Genomic DNA, 19,591 nt, shown 5'->3' with positions numbered 1-19,591 from the left:
ATAAAATTAGTTAATTTAAAAAGAAAAATTGTTTGCCATAGTTTTTTTTCAGGTTCTCTTCCATAACATACACGTTAATTATAGAATTGATTTAATATTCCATCCTATTCTTTAATTTAAAATGTGCTGATAACAGGGGAATAGCATTTGTGAGAGTAAAAAACAAAACTATGACTATTAGATACAGTAGGCAAATGTGGATTTATAATACTATAATGCCTCATTTTTTTGCTAGAAAAATACTGGTTCAAGACGGAATGATGAGAAACACAAGGATTGTTTACCCTGTTTTTGTTTTTGTATTTTTCGGCACAATGCATATACCAACGCATGCTTACGATGGCAATAACTGTACATTTAGCATGAGCAGAAAGGGTTACGTATGGAAACCGGACAACCACAATCCATTTATGACGCTAAAAACACAGGGCGCCATCCGTTGCTCCTCGTTCTGTTGCAACCTCTCCAACTGTTGCTCATTCAATTACCATTCAGATACCAGTGAATGTGAGATGATGTCGGCCAGTGCCATGCCATCTGATTTGGTTGTCAGTGAATCTGGAACATATTACACGTCTGTAAGATTTATTCTATTATGTTTGTTGTGTTGTTGCTGCTGTTGTTGTGCTGCTGCTGCTGCTGCTGTTGCTGCTGTTGTGCTGCTGCTGCTGCTGCTGTTGTGCTGCTGCTGCTGTTGTTGTGCTGCTGCTGCTGCTGTTGCTGTTGCTGCTGCTGTTGTGCTGCTGCTGCTCTTGCGCTGCTGCTGCTGTTGTGCTGCTGCTGCTGTTGTTGTGCTGCTGCTGCTGCTGCTGTTGCTGCTGTTGTGCTGCTGCTGCTGTTGTGCTACTGCTGCTGTTGCTGCTGCTGTTGTGCTGCTGCTGCTGCTGTTGCTGCTGTTGTGCTGCTGCTGCTGTTGTGCTGTTGCTGCTGTTGTTGCTGCTGCTGTTGTTGTTGGTGTTGCTGCTGTTGCTGCTGTTGTTGCGGGTGTTGTTGCCGATGTTCGAGATATATGTATGTATGTATATCTATGATTATGAAGGGAGTGAAGGGGAAAATGGATATTTCATTAAATTACGTTTATTTTATAATTACTAAAATTATTATCGATATTACTACAATTGATAATACTTCACTCCTCAGAATAGCAAAATTATTCATGGCTCGTCTTGTGAAGGGGTATCAACACCCACAATCGGTTCTACTACAGGACCGAGAAGTGAAGCAACATCCGAGGCAGTGTCAACACCGACAGTCGGTTCTACTGCAGGACCGAGTAGTGCAGCAACAACCAAGGTAGTGTCAACACCCACATTCGGCTCTACTGGAGGACCCAGCAGTGAAGCAACATCGGAGGTAGTGTCAACACAGCCAGTCAGTTCTACTGCAGGACCGAGTAGTGCAGCAACAACCAAGGTAGTGTCAACACCCACAGTCGGTTCGGACCGAGTAGTGCAGCAACAACCAAGGTAGTGTCAACACCCACAGTCGGTTCTACTGGAGGACCCAGCAGTGAAGCAACATCCGATATAGTGTCAACACCAACAGTCGGTTCTACTACAGAACCCAGCAGTGAACCAACATCCGAGGCAGTGTCAACACCGACAGTCAGTTCTACTGCAGGACCGAGTAGTGCAGCAACAACCAAGGTAGTGTCAACACCCACAGTCGGTTCTACTGCAGGACCCAGCAGTGAAGCAACATCTGAGGTAGTGTCAACTATTGTAGCATCTAGCAGTGAGGCAACAACTGAGTCTGTGGAAACAGACTGCTTCACCAGCCCATACTCAAATACTGTGGATATCCCGCCATATTCAGGTAATATATATCTTTCAGAATTTGTTCATCATACTTGATGCATTAAGATATAACTTAACGGGATAATCCAATGATCGGTGTATATACATAAACACATACATACACGCATGCACACATACATGCATACATACACACATACATACATACACACACACATGCATACATACATACATACTACACACATACATACATACATATATAAAAATGTGAGGATATATTACAATTCATCAAAGGATAAAAATTACAAAGACAAACAACAGACAAAGAGCAATTGGATGCCAGGATGACCCATGACAGTTGTTAATATTATAACAACTTATTTCCAATGGGATCCAAGCACAGAGACGGAGAAAAAACAAAACAAATTCACGGGTCAAGAAAATATAATAACAAACAAAATTAAAAAGGTTTCGTTAAAATTTAGTCTTTCGAATTACAGTATCTATTACAATATATTTCTTAAGAGCAGTTTTAACTTGACGGGTCAGCTATGTATTTGATGTAGTCTGGAAGAGCATTCCATTCTTTTATTGAATTGAAGTAAAATGTTAGAGAACCAGTACAGTGAAACCAATGAGTTTATGGGGCCCTGGCGGTGACTGGGGCCCTAATAAGCGAGCGTTATGTTTGCGATAGGAGCGAGCAAGCAGACGCTGGGGGCCAGGGGCCAGATTTATCAAACTAATCAGCTTAAGTTCGTCTTAAGTCCATTTTTTTTGCTTAAGTCAAATTTATCAATATTGCTTAGCTTTAAAATTGCTTAAAATTAGGAAGTCAATTGTATGGAAGCGCCATCTAACACGATTTTTAAGCCAAGATTTTGCTAAGATGGTTTAATAAATCAGCTTAAGATATTTATTAGGGACATCTTAACTTTTTTGACTTAGGACATTTGCTAAGCTAAGATTGATAAATCCCGGGCCAGGGGTCCACATAGGGCCCCCGTCGGGGTCCAGGGGTGAAGGCCCCTGGTGGGGGTAAAGCTTATGGTATTTATGAACTGTTAACTGTGTTGTCAGAGAACATAGAATGGTCCATGACTGATGAAATATTTCAAACAATTTTATGCTAAAACCAACATAGACACATCTGTGAACTTTCGGAATGGGTATAGGCCTACAGTAGGCCTATATGCACTCTTTGTGGTGTAAATAAATACAGAGAATATTTTAGTGAGAAACAAAACATGTTTTAAAACTGTCGGGGCACCATTGAATGAAACTATATGGTATTATAGTTTATGTTTTTTCAAACTACAATGTCGTGGCCCCTCGTGCCTGGGGCCCTGGCGCACCGCCCCTCCCCTCCCCGTCAGCGCCCGACGTGACGAAACTGGGCCAATACCTGAAACACATGGGATGACATAATTAAACTGACTGCCTCTTGCCGTGAGATAATTATGGGAGTTAGCAACCGATAGAAATTAGTAGATAAATACGGTGCATTTCTACTCTGAAAAAATTTATAATTTTATGAATGTGATATAATCGCAGAATTCAATCCTATCATTTACTTTCAGAAACCCAGTACCGGTACTTCTAAGCTCCTCGGCACCAATATGTGAACGAGGGCCCCATCCTTTAATCAGTCTAATTTTGTTTTGCGAAATTTGTAGTTTACGTTTACGATGTACTAATTCCACAGTACTAGGAGGAGGCATAATCAAACATACATTTACGACTCAGTTACAGTTAAATTGCGTTCCCGGTAAAGAATTTAAGTCTACTATTAATTTTCTTTATAATGGCACATGCATAATCAGAAAAAGTTAAATACTGGTCAATTTAAATTCCAAGGTATTTAATTGATGTTGAAGTTTGCGGTACACCACGTAGGTTCTGAAAAGAACTGTTGTAGTTAAGAAAGACTTGACGTTTCGATTGAGTTGCTTCTATCGTCTTCAGGAGAATAATGTCTGCAGAAATTCCAAACCGAGAAATACTTATGTTTGGGTAGAAAGGCTGGTTATGATTGGATGGATAAACTGACTAATGAGAAGACTGCTAGTGAAATGCTAAAACAATTGTTCACTGGGAGAAATTGATTTCTTGCACTCGATATTGATGCCCTTGACCTTTAGGTTGAAATCATCGACCTCTTTAATTTTTCTTTTAGATCCAAAAATTATAAATTCTGTTTTAGTAAGATTTATAATCGACGAGTCATTCACGTGCATTGAGGGCGTTTTCCAGTTTGGTAGAAATGGTGTTATCGTCGGCGTAGCTTGCAATCAAGTAAACATGTCGTTTACGTAGTAAGAACAAGTAGGGGATTTAGGATACTCCTTTGGGGTACCCCACATGAGGTAGTACACGGTTGCGAAGTACTCCCAGTCGTGAAAAGCAGAAGATGCATCTTAAAACTGCTCTCGCTAGCCCTGAGCTCTCAAGCTTTTCAACACTGACACTTTGGTGGAATTGGATTCGAATCTCCCGCATCTCTGAATCAGAAAACGGCAGTCCCTAATCCTAGGGTTCGTATTTTGGTTTTATCTGCTTACTTTTTCTAAAGGAAACATTTAAACTGGATTTTACTTGGCTAACATAAGCATTAGCCTCTTAATTTTATAGTTCCTCTAAGCTCGACCATCAGCGATTCTGCTTTTAAACAGCCGTTGGCCTACTTTGCAACTCAAGAACTTAGCATTATGGATCTTAAAAAACGGTATTTTTTATACTTAAAGTTAGTGGTCTTAAAGTTCGACAAATACCAAGCGAACTCCATTATTCTTCAGCTTTTCACAAAATATTACCTTCATTCTTATTCTAAGATATTAAGACTACGAGGAATTTATTAATGATATGGGTGAGTACCTATCGTATGTGTTCATAGCCACCGAAAAATACTCTGATCATGACTGGAATTTCCACCGTAACCCTCATCATCTGGTGATCAGAACATTTTTTCTATGTATACTGAGAGCTAGGTGGTGTCCAAGACCATCGACCCGACCATGCACTCAAATCCTCATGCGTGGAATATCACAAAAGGGGCCTAATCCCTTAAACATTTTGAAAATCTGAATGAAATCCCGCACGGATTCTCCTATAAACAAATGAAACAAACTTTTTAACTTCTTCAATCGCTCTGAATATCTCTTAGGATGGGTATCAATTTAGTTACCCTTTGTTGAACATTCTCGATCAAAATTTTATCCTTATTAAACATCGACCACCATACTGAATTACCATATTCTAAAATCGGCCTGACAATGGTCTTGTAGATAAAAATAAGTGACATGCTTATCTAAAGGTGAATAACATCTTTTTATGACACACTAAAGTCTCTAAAATACAATTGTAAGAACTGGAGCAATTCAACTTGCACATTCTTTCAAGACTCTGGAGTGCAGACCATCTGGCCCAGATGATTTCGAACCATCCGATTTAGAAAGAAATGAAAAAAAACTTGCGTCTCTTGAAAATTTAGAACGCAATATTAGGGATTGGCAGTCAAAACAACGTTATTTGGATAGGCAAATTATTATTTTTGGTCCAACTCCTCGTCGTGGCGTTGGACGACAGGGGGAAAGGCCTATTCGAGTGGGGGGAGGGGGACAAATTTCCCCTGCCCCTCCCCCGCTGGCGCCACCACTGCATACATACCTGTCCCACTTTGGTATCTTGGGAGTCAGTTTCTTCATATCATTAGAATTGTTAAAGACAACTGCTGAGAGCTTATATATAGTCTTCTTTGACTAATAATTTGGTTTACTTTTAACAATTGTATCGTCCAAGATATACCGGTACCTAAATGAAGTGTTTCTCAATAACGAACTTAATTTTGAATGGACGTTTATGAACTAGGCCTGTATCCGTGAAACATTTACACATAATGTATTTATTATATACCTATGATTTAAAAAATGATTTTCGCAGTGAAAGTGACGTCACCATAAATTATGAACAAGCGTACTATTCATATCGATCATAGCTATCAAATTTATTATGTGATATGCCCAAATTTGGATGTAATATGCCCATATTTGGATGTAATGACATCATCATGCCCATATATTGGCACATCACACAATTTTTGTCACATAAAACTTGATACTGCAGTGTGGACAAAGCTTTAGAAAGAACATTTCTACTTGCCTAATTATTGTGTTCGACGTTACGCGTTCACACAACCAATGCGTCAGGTTCGGTCGCCACTTACTAGTAATTAGATTGTCAATATTTGTTATGAAAATAATTGAATGGAAATAAGCCGAATACATTCACTTTTGTTTAGGTTGTTATGTTGGAGTAAGTACTGCCGCTGTGCCGGCGTCATCGTTCAGCGCTTCATCGGGGCAAAATCTCGCTCACTTTGCCCGACTTGGTTGCCAGCAATCTGCTGATATAGGAGGATGGATTGGGAACGCACGTGGATGGTTACAGGTAGAGGCGTACATAACCCATGTGGAATGTTGAGAATATTTCAGGGAGCAATTGCATGTAATAACAAATATGACTTTGTGTATGCTACTTTCTTAGTGTGATCTCGTTAGGGGTGAATAATTTCATTCTAGCAGGCCATTCTAGACAAGGCATGGTCTGGACTGGGGTACGGTATATTAGATCTTAGATATTTATATTAGATCCCTTACTTAACTGTTCTTCACCAATGAACACATACATGAAGGTATAACTTGAGATAACCCTTACTTCTTTTATTAATGTATTAATATAATAAATAAATAATCGAATGATGTTGCTACAATAATAATTTGAATTTATGTTAATGTACAGGTGGACCTGATCACGCTTACAACTGTGTACGGTGTTATAACGCAAGGTGGAGTCTGTGATTCAGTTAACGATTGCCCTAACATTACGCATGACGGCAGCAGTGGAGATGTGTACTACACATCTTATATTAAAGTAGGGTGGAATGTTGACATTGACTCTCATGGCTGGTCCGCCTTTTTAAATCCTTCAGACAACTCTGAGGTAAGTTGAACTTCTTGCACTATGGGACAGGAAAGAGAGGGTGGGGTGTTGAGGGAGAGGCAAAGAGAAAAAATAATAAGTGTGAAGGATTGAGAGGAAGACAATGAGGACTTAATGACAATAGGAAGTTTTAATAAGAAATTGACAACAACTGCAAGCGCATAATTATTAATATTATCATCATTATCATTGTTATCGTTGTGTTTGTTATTCTAGATCAAAATAATTATAATCAGATTACTGGAAACCTATCAATATAATAATTAAACTATATATAAATGTTCATGCTTAAAATCCATGGAAAGAGTAAATTTATGTAATTAAGTCTATTAAAATAATTCTATCTGTGACAGTCCTATTTATAATACCGATAATATCGATAAAGAATGTTTTTAATAAAACGTATCAGAAAGATAATTACAATGCTGGTAATAAGCCAATTCGTAGTTTGAACTGCGCATGCCCTTATACAAGGTGAATCGACTTAACATTGTTGTGTACATGTTTGTTTATGACTAATAAACCTTAGTACGGGCATGCGCAGTTCAAATTACGAATTGGCTTATGTAATATTATTTCTGTAAATATCTAATCATGTTCCAGGTGTTTCCGGCTAACACTGACTGTGGAACACCATTATTGAATTGGTTTTCAACTCACGAGATTACTAGATACCTACGGATGTACATCAAATCGTTTGTAAATAGTCCAGCTCTGCGGTTCGAGCTACTGAACTGCCCAAAAAAAAATTGAAGCAGTAAAGATTGATGGCACCAAATCTTAGTGACACCAAATTCAAAGGCAAAGCGACACGTAGAAATTCATATGTTTGGCCATGTTAGTTCACGACAATGACGGAACTTTTTGCTATGCTTGTTATATTTTCGGTGTTTGTATATATTTGTGTATCTGTATGTATTAAAATAGATACACCCAAACAGAATTTCCGTATTTTGGACAATAAAATAATCTTGAATCTTGAATCGTCTTTGTTCAATATTTTCTAATTTTAATAGTAAAAATAATAGTAGCAATAATAATACAAATGTTAATGATAATAACAATATTTCTGATGATGATGATGATAAAAGATATTTAACGATAATATTCATGAGGACGATAATGATGATAATAATAATAATAAATAATAATAATAATAATAATAATAATAGTAAGAATATAATGAAAACAAAGATTATTAATAAGAGATGATGATGATGAAGATGATGATCATCATCATCAGCATCATGGTGATGATAATGTTAATGATGATGATAAGGTTGTGACGATGAGGACAATAACGTGATGACAATGTTGCTGATGATGATTATGGTGAAGATGATGTGATGATGATATGGGTATAAGGGCCTAATTATAATGGTTTTGGTGATAATAGTTATTACTCTATAAATATCTATTTCTAGTTATTTCCGGGTAATACTGACAGTGGCACACCGATTATAAACTGGTTTTCAACTCAAGAAATCACTAGATACATAAGAGTGTACACCCGATATTTTGTGAATAGTCCAGCTCTGCGTTTCGAACTTCTGAACTGTCGGCCGAATGTATGCGTTGACGACTGTAGAGAAAGGGACGATAAATAAGTGGTAGGGCCTAATCTCACAGTGACGTCAGCGATGGCAGTTTGGACATTTTACTCCTCGTCCACTCTGTTCATAAGCCTAATAAAACATATTTCGGTGATGTGTATTATATATAATATTATGATGTAGGCCTATGCAGTGGCATCTCTAAGGGTATCCCCGACGAAAGCAATGTGGGCATGGTCGAGCTTCGATTAAAAGGTTTCGAAAGCGGTCCACGAAAATTTTAACAATTTAGGGGTTTCAAAGGCTTATTTAATCGATTTTAGAGGCTAATATGTAGAAAATACATATATTTTTTTTTCTCTCCGACGAATTTTGCTTTTTCTCCCCGACGGGAAAGGGGGGGGGAAGCTCTCCCCGACGGGGGTTCTGGCCCCCGGGCGCCACCCCTGCAACATGGAAGAGGTATGAGGTGAATTCCAGTGGGGTTGGGGAGAATTTCCGATAGGACACAAATAAATCTTGAATGTGAGATCGGGTGGGGGTGGGGGAGAGATTTTTTGTGGACGAGCATCCCCTAGATATGCCACTAGATGTATGTAAATGTGGCCGACGAATCGAACGCAGTTGGTAGACTAAACTAGGCCCTACAGTATTTTTATGTGCACCAAATGTTCGAAGAAACTACCAATCTTTAATTAAATGTAATGTTATGTTAACAATGTAAATATTATTAAAATGTTGATGTAGTAAATATTAAAAGTTGAAAGATAAAGATATCAGTTAATTATTATTTATCCAACTCAGCCCTCTACTTATATTCATTGTAAAGTTTATTTATTGATTGTTATCAAGATTTACATCGACATCGTCATCATTTAACTAGCGTGAGTGGGCCAAATGTAACGTTATATAATAAGGAAATGCTAGGTCAGTAAATGATATAGTCTGGTAATTGTCAGTAGGAAGTTTTCGATATCATCGCAATGTTGTAGGTCTTATGTGAATTATCTAATTTCTATATGGCTTTATGGTGAACATTAATGTCGTATGTATCTTGAAAATCGAACATAGAAGAGTCATGTACACTATTTATTCATGCGCACTTTGAAGAAGGCGGAGCCAATTCGAATTCAGTGGCGGATTTAGAAATTTGTTATTGCTTTGTAGCTCTAAGTAGCCGGAGTTTTTCCCCATTAAAAAAGTCACAAATGTAGAAGGGATGCCGAATGGTTGGGCCGTCTGGCTTTCCCCTTGGATCCGCTTCTACTGTAATTGTGACGTATTTAGTTTACGTTTTATTTGAAAACTCCTCTAGTACGGTACCCAAAATTTAAACGTGTACTGTTTTCGAGGTATACACACTTAATGTACTCTCCATTGAAAATGTATCACTAAGATATTAACACTTGATAACCAATACCTTTTCGGGCAAAATGTTAAATATTTTCTCAAGGACACTTCTTCAAACAACTTGATTAATAAACTGTCTAATCAAACCTACTTTTGAGCTTCTTACTTTATTTTATATATACAGTAGGATATATAATCAAATCAGTAAATGATTAAAACAGTGTTTGAGCATAGAAACAAGCAATGTTGTAATTGCATCAAAACAATATTAATTCTCTATCATGCTGTCTGAAAATGCCTCTGCAGCCTCAAATGACGTTTCAGATGACTTATACAGTATGTTCTGATTTTTAGTGCGTTTCATTTCTGTGTGATCTAATGACATTTCTGTGTGTTCTAATATATTGTACAGTGTCTCACCATGGTCTCACTGTATATCTTTAGACGTTGTTTCAATTGGTTACGGTATTTTCACTTTTCAAAAGCTATTAAGAGTAGTAATATACAGTGTATTAAAGAAAAAACAGATTGAAAACAAAATAGGTTCCATTGATTTATATTTATTTACAGGCAACAACCAAATCTATGGTTAAGTATGCTGAATATTGCAGATAAACCTACAGGTTGCAGAAGTCCTCGGTTGTAGATAAATCAAAAAACCTTAAATAAAAGGCCCATGGGCTTAATCTCGAGAAGAGACCAATTTCGAAAAGAAACCTCCCTCTTCAGTTTGCAAAAGTAAAACTCGAAAAGCTCATCTCGCAAAGATGCGAATTTATTCGCAAGAATCGAAAGTGTCGGGTTCACGTGCATGTGCATTCACATTTCTATCGGAGTTTTTGCGAAGCAAAAAAATGCTTAACCAATCAGAGCACATGAAGTGAACCGACGCTTTGATTCGCGCGAATAAATTCGCCTAGTAGAAAACCAGCTTTAAGACTGACCTTATCTTTTATTATTATAATAGCGTTTCAGTATCAATATTGTTTTATTGTAACAGCATAGTTAAAATGATAAAAAAAAAATAAACACAATTTGAATTTTATAGTTGAAAAATATCGTAATAATATATAAAATATAATTTTAAAATTTACAGCATTCATTTTAGTTTGCAAAAGCAATCTCGAAAAGAGGCCCATCCAATGGTCCTAAAAAATCAGAACAAGCCCAGGGCTTTTATTTGAGGATTTACGGTATACTTTCTAAAAATTTAACATGCATAACAATCAAGTGGGTATGGGTTGTTGTAAACAATGCCATGACATTACCAAAAACATAATTACAACATTCAACAAAAACAATACTGTATTTACAAAAACAAGACACCTTTAGGTCGAAATATGAATCAGATTTGACCTCTATTATTGTACGTTAGGCAAGACTTTTCATATTACAGTACTGTGTAATAAAAGTTGGAGCCATATTTATCAGTAACATGAACTACAAATAAAATAAGTACGCTGCAGTAGCAAATTTCTTTTGACTAACAAAATTTATGGAGACGAGCCCTTTTAAGGTAAGGTACAGTAAACTGTACACCACTGACTTTGGTTGTTTGTCATCACTTCAAGATGTCTACCATTTGTGGAAAAGGCCTATTACAAATACATTATATAAAAAAACATTTCATAAAATTTCATCATTCACCTGATGAAGCAACTGTAGCTCAAACTACCAAAAGCTTTTGTAAATATATAAATTTTGTTAGTCATTAAATAAATTTTGTTACAGTAGTCATTTATGGAGGCCCAGTTGAGGGAAAGCGAGGTAGAAGAGGACCAATGAAAATGTTGGGAGAAGAGCATTGAAAAACTAAACATCAGCATAGTCGAAGCAGGGAGAATGGTAACAAAAAGAGCTTCATTCTGAGTAGCTTTCAGGAAAGCTATATCCTGCTAAGGATATGCAGTACAGTACTACTACTGTACTCAACTACTGTACTGTACTTGATCAAAAGAAGGTACTACTGTACTTATTTTATTTGTAGTTCATATTATTGTGTCTGTATGTATCCTCAGATGTCGTTGAAACTGTCTACGGTGCTTAAATTTCTTTCCACAATTTTGACATTTATATGGCATTTCTTTTGTATGTAACTTTGCATGTGTTTTTAGATAACTACTGCTTCTAAATTTTTCCCCGCACTGTTCACATTCAAATGGAGTCTCGCCTGTGTGTATCCTTACATGTAGTTTTAAATTACTATTTCTATTAAATTTTATTTGTAGTTCATATTATTGTGTCTGTATGTATCCTCAGATGTCGTTGAAACTGTCTACGGTGCTTAAATTTCTTTCCACAATTTTGACATTTATATGGCATTTCTTTTGTATGTAACTTTGCATGTGTTTTTAGATAACTACTGCTTCTAAATTTTTTCCCGCACTGTTCACATTCAAATGGAGTCTCGCCTGTGTGTATCCTTACATGTAGTTTTAAATTACTATTTCTATTAAATTTCTTTCCACAATGTTCACATTCATACGGAGTCTCTCCCGTATGGATCATCAAATGTTTTTTTATTTGGCTGCTAGACTTAAATTTCTTTCCACAATGTTGACACTCATAAGGTGTCTCTCCTGTATGTATTCTTACATGCGTTATAAGATAACTACTACTTGTAAATTTCTTTCCACAATATTCACATTCATGCGGCGTGTCTCCATGAATTTTCAAATGACTTCTCAGTTGGAAACTATCTCTATATTTCTTCCCACAATGTTCACATTCATATGGCATCTCTCCTGAATGCATCCTCAAATGGCTTTTCAATTGGCTATTGTCTCTAAAAATCTTACCACAATGTTCACATTTATGTGGTGATGTTCGCGTATGTATCCACATATGATTTTGCAAACAGCTTCTATGTTTGAATTTCTTTCCGCAATTTCCACATGCGTATGGCGTCTCTCCAGTATGTACCCTCATGTGTCTTTCTAAACAGCTACTGTATCTAAATGTCTTCTTACAGTGTCCACATTGAAATGGCGAATGCTCATCTGTAATTCCTAAGTGGCTCTTCAACGTAAGAAAGTCAACTTTTTCTCCACAATGCTCACAATCATACATCATCTCCTGTTTGTTTGTTTCCTCAACCTTTTCTTGAACTTCCATTTTGGATTATGATAGTCTAATGTTTCAAAGTATTTTTTCACATTTTTTCATTATCTGTATTGTGAACACAAGATTTCAGGAGGAATGGTTTTCAGACCTTCTGTTAGTTTTAATGTCAGCAAATCACTTTTCTAAATTCTACAACCAGCTGGACTGTTCATTACTGTGAAGAATGAAAATGAAATAACAATTTACTTTGTTGATCATTTTTAAACTCTAAATCCTTTGCTTTAAAACCCTTGAACCTATCATAGGAGAAAGCACCACATAGGCCTATAGGACTAAAGCACACTTATTTGATTCTTACAGAGTTACAAAAGAGTACTTTAATAAACAACTGGTTAAATTTTCATGTGAATTGTGGAATCTCATTTCATGTGTTCACCATCCAAACAGAGATAATGAGTCAACGAACTGTTTATTGTTACACACTATTTCTATGTCAAGCATACAGTATCTAGAAGAAAGCGGTTCACGCTCCCTAGACTACTACTAGGCCTAGTCCCAGTAGGCCTCTACACTTCTACTAGGCCCAGTAGGCCTCTACACTACTACTAGGCCTCTATACTACTACTAGGCCCAGTAGGCCTCTACACTACTACTAGGCCCAGTAGTAAGGCCTCTACACTACTACTAGGCCCAGTACTCAGTAGGATAGTAGTACTGTAGTAGCCTAATAAGCGCGAATAGCGCCTACTACATCAGAAGGCGGCGCTCCACCCTACTTTTTAACCTTTGTTCATGGGTCCATGGTGTTAACTGAATAATAAAAGAAAACTATTAATCTCACCACATATATTTCACATGAATATAAGCCTACTAAGCCTAACGAAGGTCTGTGATAAACCATAGATGACTTTATCGATAATTAATGGCTTAAAACTCACCCAAAATAATCAAATTTGTCATACCATTTTACCAGCAGATGTGATGCGCTGCTGACTTGCTAAGTCTTGTTTGTCGCCCTCATTAGTGGGGTGCGAATATGCGTAAAGTCAGCTGTGTGTAGGGTAGTGTAGAGTGTGTGGTAGTGTAGGATAGTTTGGTAAAATCTCATGAATTATTCATAATCATCTTTATTGAACGTATTTTGCGCATGCGTTGTTTTCAAGTCTAATAAAAACCACCTTTTATAGATAGTTGTCCGAATTATGGTAAAAATTGACTGTTTTTTAAACAGTTTTTTGCCGCCGTGCTTCAGAAGGTAATGCTATCAAGCATTTTTCTACTCTCGTATGGTAATAATTGTATCATTTTTGCATCCGTGTGGTCCTGTGTGATATTTTGTAGGACCCATACAATTTGTTTTTTTAGGATAATAGTTTCAATCTCATTAGTCTTGCAAATGGTACAATGCCCTAGCCTGTGTGTGTATGACCTATATTAGATCATGACAGTTTCTAAATCTAAAACATTGTTTGCTTTAAATTTTAAGTTTGCCTCATGAAATTTAGTTTATCTAAAGGGCAAATAGAAAAATTTATTAGATTATCACTCCCGCCCGTGTCAAAAATTTGGGAAATATTGATGCGGGAATAAACATTTTTTTTTTTTTTTTTGCCGCATCAATTATTTCAACAGCATAACATTAACTGCAATTTTGTGACTTCGAATACCTTTTTTTTAAAAAAACTATAAAATTAAACCAGTTTTTATACAATATTTACTATTACAAATATAAACAGTCCCTCCCTCATCAATAAAAACAAAAGCTAAATAATCTATTGTTCCGATTAAAAAAAAAAATGTGCCCTAAGAGATAGAGGCCTATTCCATACTTGGTGCATTCTTATACATAATATAACTATTTAGTGGGTTTTTTCCTTCCCTTTTTCAAACCAATCTGTATCACGCATCTCTAAATAGGGATAACAGCTGTGTCAAACGATGGACCTACAATGAATAAGGTGAAAGGAAATTAAATTTTTGGCGAACTGAGCAGATAAAAATAATTTAAAAGCGGCCCTTTTAATAATTTTAGATATTATTATAGTCAAGATTTAGATGGGTAGAGGCCTAATTCAACGAAGGATCCAGTGAGCACCATGGTCTTCTATATAAGTAGGGCCTACTTTATTGCAGAATATACAAGCATTATTATAACAACAAACTTTAATCCGTCTGTTACTGGTATTAACATCCGGTCTGTTTTATAATTGTCATGAACTGCAGACAACACTGCATGGGCATAAAGTCCTAGCTTTGCAGCATCGAGCGAAGTTTCTTAGCTTACAATAGTGGAATTTCAAATGAACAACAAATTAATCTCACCTCATGTCACCTACATTTGGTTTTCTAAGATTGTTTATTTTTGTTCACTTGACCTTGAAAATGCATCCATGATGGACACAAAACGTCAATAAATTTTGTGTTAAAATTATTATTATTAATACTATTTTATTTATTTTTATACAATTATTTAAAGAACCGGTAACCCAAGGTGGGACCCTTTTCCCCTCTTGAAAATGATGAATCGAAGAGGTCCAGATTCTAGAATTTTTTTTTGCCCAAGGGGGTGAGGACCCCTGACATATCAGATCTGCCAATGATTGTAACTCGGATTTAAGCTTGTAACCTATGCACATTAGATGCACGTACGCAAATGAAGATTTATGCATACCCAATGTCGGCCTATTGTTGCACGCAAATACTCCAATTAAAAATGTGTGTGGAAATATTAATTGATTATATAGTTAAATAGTTATTTACACAAAATGTTTTAACACTGTCATGAGGATGGATAATGTACATCCAACAGTGGGTGGACAAAGCCTGAAATAAGTAATAATTTAGTAGTCTTTTTAATCTACAGTATATCTATAGTAGGTTACCCATGCGGGTTACTTCGTCAGCAGAGATACTTTACTGATATGCAAGGGCCCCAAACATTTTCTCCTTCCCCAGGTCCTATGACTCATTGTTACGCTACTGACCTTCATATTGTTTTCCTCATGTATTCATGCAACTGACAATTGTTTATTTTCCACATCAAATAACTATTGCAATTTTTCCACTACCGTAAATAAATTATCTTATTTTCGAAATTCTTTCAAAATGAATCCTGTAAATTTTGAAAATTACTGTATAAAACAATAGCACTACTGAAAAACATTTTACGACTATCCTGTAAAAAAAAAAAATAGCATAACAAGAAAATCTGGTATTTTAAAAAACTTACAGTACAGTAGACTAGTTTTATCATCTAATTGCAACATTAATCTAATCACCTAAACTACGGTATTAACTAATTGTCTTTTTCATTGTATATTGGTTTCTTTTCTTTTGGTATGTAAATTCATTTACACACAAAATAGTACTTTTTTGCCCTGCTGCATGGTGCAAACTCTAGGCCCCACCATCATGCTGACGGTAGAAGGGACTGTGACCTCAATGACGAAAGAGCTTGGCCCCTGACCGTGCAGCGCCACGGATCAGTGAGTTGACGATAAACGTTAATTATGGAGACTGTCAGTTCGAGCTCCTGGATGAAGGACTAGCCTAGGCCTATACTTCTTGATGAAGCCGATAGCAAAAGCACAGAAAGACAAATTAAATATGTCTTGTCAATATTCAAAATATTGTAAGACTGTGGTGCTGTTGAAATTGAGGAAACGAGCAAAGAAGAGCTAGACACACTCTTTGATCGCCTAGACTGGGCCTACGGTAGTTAGAAGGCCTCTAGGAAGTAAGTACTGTACTTGTTAGGCCTCATAGAATCTATGTATGAGGTATATAAAACAATAATTTTAAATTCCTATTTGTATTGAACTTCTTTCCACAATGTTTACATTCATATGGTCTCTCTCCTGTATGTATTCTCAAATGTGCCGCCACATGACTACCGTCCCTAAATTTCTTTCCACAATGTTCACATTCATAAGGCGTCTCTCCAGTATGTGTCCTCAAATGTCGCTTCAACTGACCCTTACATTTAAATTTCTTTCCACAATGTTCACATTCATATGGCGTCTCTCCGGTATGTGTCCTCAAGTGTATTTTTAAAGCGCTACAAACTTTAAACTTCTTTCCACAATGTTCACATCGGAATGGTTTCTGTACTGTACGTATCATCAAGTGTTTTCTTAATCCACTACTATGTTTAAATTTCTTTCCACAATGTTCACATTCATGTTGTGCCTCTCCGGTATGTGTTTTCAAATGTACTGTCAAATCACAATTATGTTTAAATTTCTTTCCACAATGTTCACATTCATGTGGCCTCTCTCCTGTATGTACCCTCCAATGGCATTTCAAATCATAATTATCTCTAAATTTCTTTTCACAATGTTCACATTTGTACAGTGTCTCTCCTGTATGTATCATTAAATGATTTTTTAAAGACAAATTGCTTGTAAATGTTTTTCCACAATGTTCACATTCAAATTTGACATGTTCACACTCAAATTGTGTTTTTGTCTTAATCCCCAAATGTGTCTTTAAAGTAAGTAAATCAAATTTGTCTCCACAATGCTCACACTTATATTTCATATCCTGTGTGTTTCTTTCCTCAATCTCTATTTGAGCTGACATTTTGTTATACTGTTCCTATTTTAATATATTTTCATTCTTATGATCTCAATGTATTTTTCATTAGATATTTTGAACAGAAGACATCAGGAGGGATGTTTTCAGCAAAGCAAATACATCATTTCTTTCGTCATTAAATATTTTTCTTCTATTGGTTTTGATCGGGAATTTCTTCTTTGCTGTGAAGTATGAAAATTAAATAACAATTAGTTTTGAGAAACATTGTTATCAAGATGGATGTGGCAAAAAAGATGCAATCGCACTGGCTGCACTCCGCCTGCATCTGCCCCTGGTACCTATAGTTCTAAGCCAGTGTAGGAATGTGGCCGAGTTGAGTGTGGCAGAGTTTGGCTTGTGGCCGAGTTGACTTTGGCCGAGTTAACTTGTGGCCAAATTTACTTGTGGCTGTAGCGGAAATCCTCTCTAGCAGTGGCCTACTACTACTAACTAAAGTAGCCTAGAGCATAAGGAGGCACAGTAGGCCTAAGCCCTATTGACAATAACATACTAGGCCTTAGACGCTGACTGCCAGGGTCCCCTTCACGTCACACAGGTATGTGCAGGTGGTACCTTGGGAACCTCGGAAGGCCCGGGAATTTTACACGTTAGTGTAGCCGTGTTTTGGGGTGTGTACGGCGGTAGTGGCGATGTACTTTAAAACGATGCCCCACATTGTCGGGAGGTGGTCGGAACTTTCACATGCGTGTGACCGTTTTAGAAATTATATCCCCGGCTAAGTCCCCGCTAGGCCCGGGTCCGGGACTACAATTGACAAGTGCATTAAGTTCTGCTTGACTGATCAGACCCAGATGATGTGACTACTGAGACAGATTTGGATTGGCATAGGCAGTACAGTACTTCGATGGGAAAACTAGGCCTACTTTTTTTTTTGGGTCCGACTGCACGACGGGCAAAAAATGTTGCCTTTGTTCATTCTTTTTTCTTAGCCGGGGATGTAAATTTCCAAAACGGTTACATGCATGTGAAAGTCCCGGCCACCTCCCAGCAATTTGGGGCATCGTTTTAACGTACATGCCCAGGTAAGTCTCCACCCCTTGCCGCGGTAGTCCCAGTAAAATTCCCCGCTAATAAATGATTGGATGATAAGACCTACTTGAATGTCTAGCCTAGGTATGAAATCGTAGAAGCACGTGAGAGCTTGGCAGGTGCTAGGCTAAAGATATGAGCTTGCTTGATGGAAGCACTACATGTGCGTATCACTAAGCAGATTTCCAGGGAAGTTTAGAAGTGGGAAAAAAAAAAAGGAGTGTATTGACAGATTGATCATAGAAAAAGAAAATAATTGATTGACTGATTTAGCCTATAGAATTTAATTACTCAATATCAAAACAGAAATTAGGCCAAAATAAGAAAATGAATACATTAGAAACAGATTTCCTTGCCTTGGCCCATGTACTGGCATTTTTTTGACGCAAACTAGTCAAATTCACGGTTCACAAATTTTCATGCAACACACTCACACGCTCCGCCACCTCGGCATTGTGTGGTTGGACTTTCAAATTTTATTATGAAATTTATAATGTGATTTATAAAAAATGAAATCATGGTGGTAAGCCTCAAGTACCGGTAGGCAATTTTTTAATTACCAAAACACAGTAGTTGCTGACGGAATGCCTAAGCCTAGTGTAGGCTAGGTTGGACCAGACCCGGTTTGACAGCACTAGGCCTGCACACGCGTGGCTACTCTAACGTGTAAAATTCCCCTGCCCTTCCAAGGCCTGTTACATTTACAGGTAAATTTTAGGTACGTCCTGGCACTTCAGGGACACAACTAGGCCTATGTGGGCTAGTGCTCCGCTATGGCCCAGCGGGGATGTGTATAAGAGACAGGATATGAGCTTGCTTGATGGAAGCACTACATGTGCGTATCACTAAGCAGATTTCCAGGGAAGTTTAGAAGTGGGAAAAAAAAAAAGGAGTGTATTGACAGATTGATCATAGAAAAAGAAAATAATTGATTGACTGATTTAGCCTATAGAATTTAATTACTCAATATCAAAACAGAAATTAGGCCAAAATAAGAAAATGAATACATTAGAAACAGATTTCCTTGCCTTGGCCCATGTACTGGCATTCTTTTGACGCAAACTGGTCAAATTCACGGTTCACAAATTTTCACGCAACACACTCACACGCTCCGGCACCTCGGTCCTCGGCATTGTGTGGTCGGAATTTCAAATTTTATTATGAAATTTATAACGTGATTTATAAAAAATGAAATCATGATGGTAAGCCTTAAGAACCGGTAGGCAATTTTTTAATTACCAAAACACA

General features: G+C 37.1%; 3 protein-coding genes across 3 annotated transcripts in view; 1 reads left to right on the top strand and 2 right to left on the bottom strand.

Moving 5' to 3' along the window:
• Positions 1-314: 314 nt before the first annotated feature.
• On the top strand, positions 315-7,705 carry LOC117107368 (mucin-5AC-like). Its single transcript, XM_033249026.1, has 6 exons — positions 315-578; positions 1,141-1,293; positions 1,398-1,815; positions 6,052-6,200; positions 6,552-6,752; positions 7,356-7,705. Exons 1-6 carry the CDS (start codon positions 315-317, stop codon positions 7,503-7,505), a joined length of 1,335 nt encoding a protein of 444 aa, XP_033104917.1. The 3' UTR covers positions 7,506-7,705.
• Positions 7,706-11,044: 3,339 nt separating this feature from the next.
• On the bottom strand, positions 11,045-13,732 carry LOC117107392 (zinc finger protein 93-like). Its single transcript, XM_033249062.1, has 4 exons — positions 13,657-13,732; positions 12,083-12,932; positions 11,915-12,028; positions 11,045-11,673 (listed from the first exon to the last, which is right to left on the bottom strand). The coding sequence occupies exons 2-4, from the start codon at positions 12,767-12,769 to the stop codon at positions 11,644-11,646; spliced, it is 831 nt and encodes a 276-aa protein (XP_033104953.1). The 5' UTR covers positions 12,770-12,932; positions 13,657-13,732; the 3' UTR covers positions 11,045-11,643.
• A 2,754-nt stretch (positions 13,733-16,486) lies between these two features.
• LOC117107367 (zinc finger protein 91-like) overlaps positions 16,487-19,591 on the bottom strand; it is a 13,590-nt gene continuing 10,485 nt past the window's right edge. Inside the window, exon 3 of the mRNA XM_033249025.1 lies at positions 16,487-17,314. Coding sequence (XP_033104916.1) covers positions 16,487-17,314 — 828 coding nt within the window. The remainder of the gene's footprint in view (positions 17,315-19,591) is intronic.

This window comes from Anneissia japonica, unplaced genomic scaffold (assembly GCF_011630105.1).
Source record: "Anneissia japonica isolate Jap-2015-1 unplaced genomic scaffold, ASM1163010v1 scaffold9668_len1562885_cov226, whole genome shotgun sequence".
In the NCBI taxonomy this organism is placed as follows: domain Eukaryota; kingdom Metazoa; phylum Echinodermata; class Crinoidea; order Comatulida; family Comatulidae; genus Anneissia; species Anneissia japonica.
Note: the sequence above shows the minus strand (reverse complement) of the source record. Positions and strands in the feature narration are given on the sequence as shown.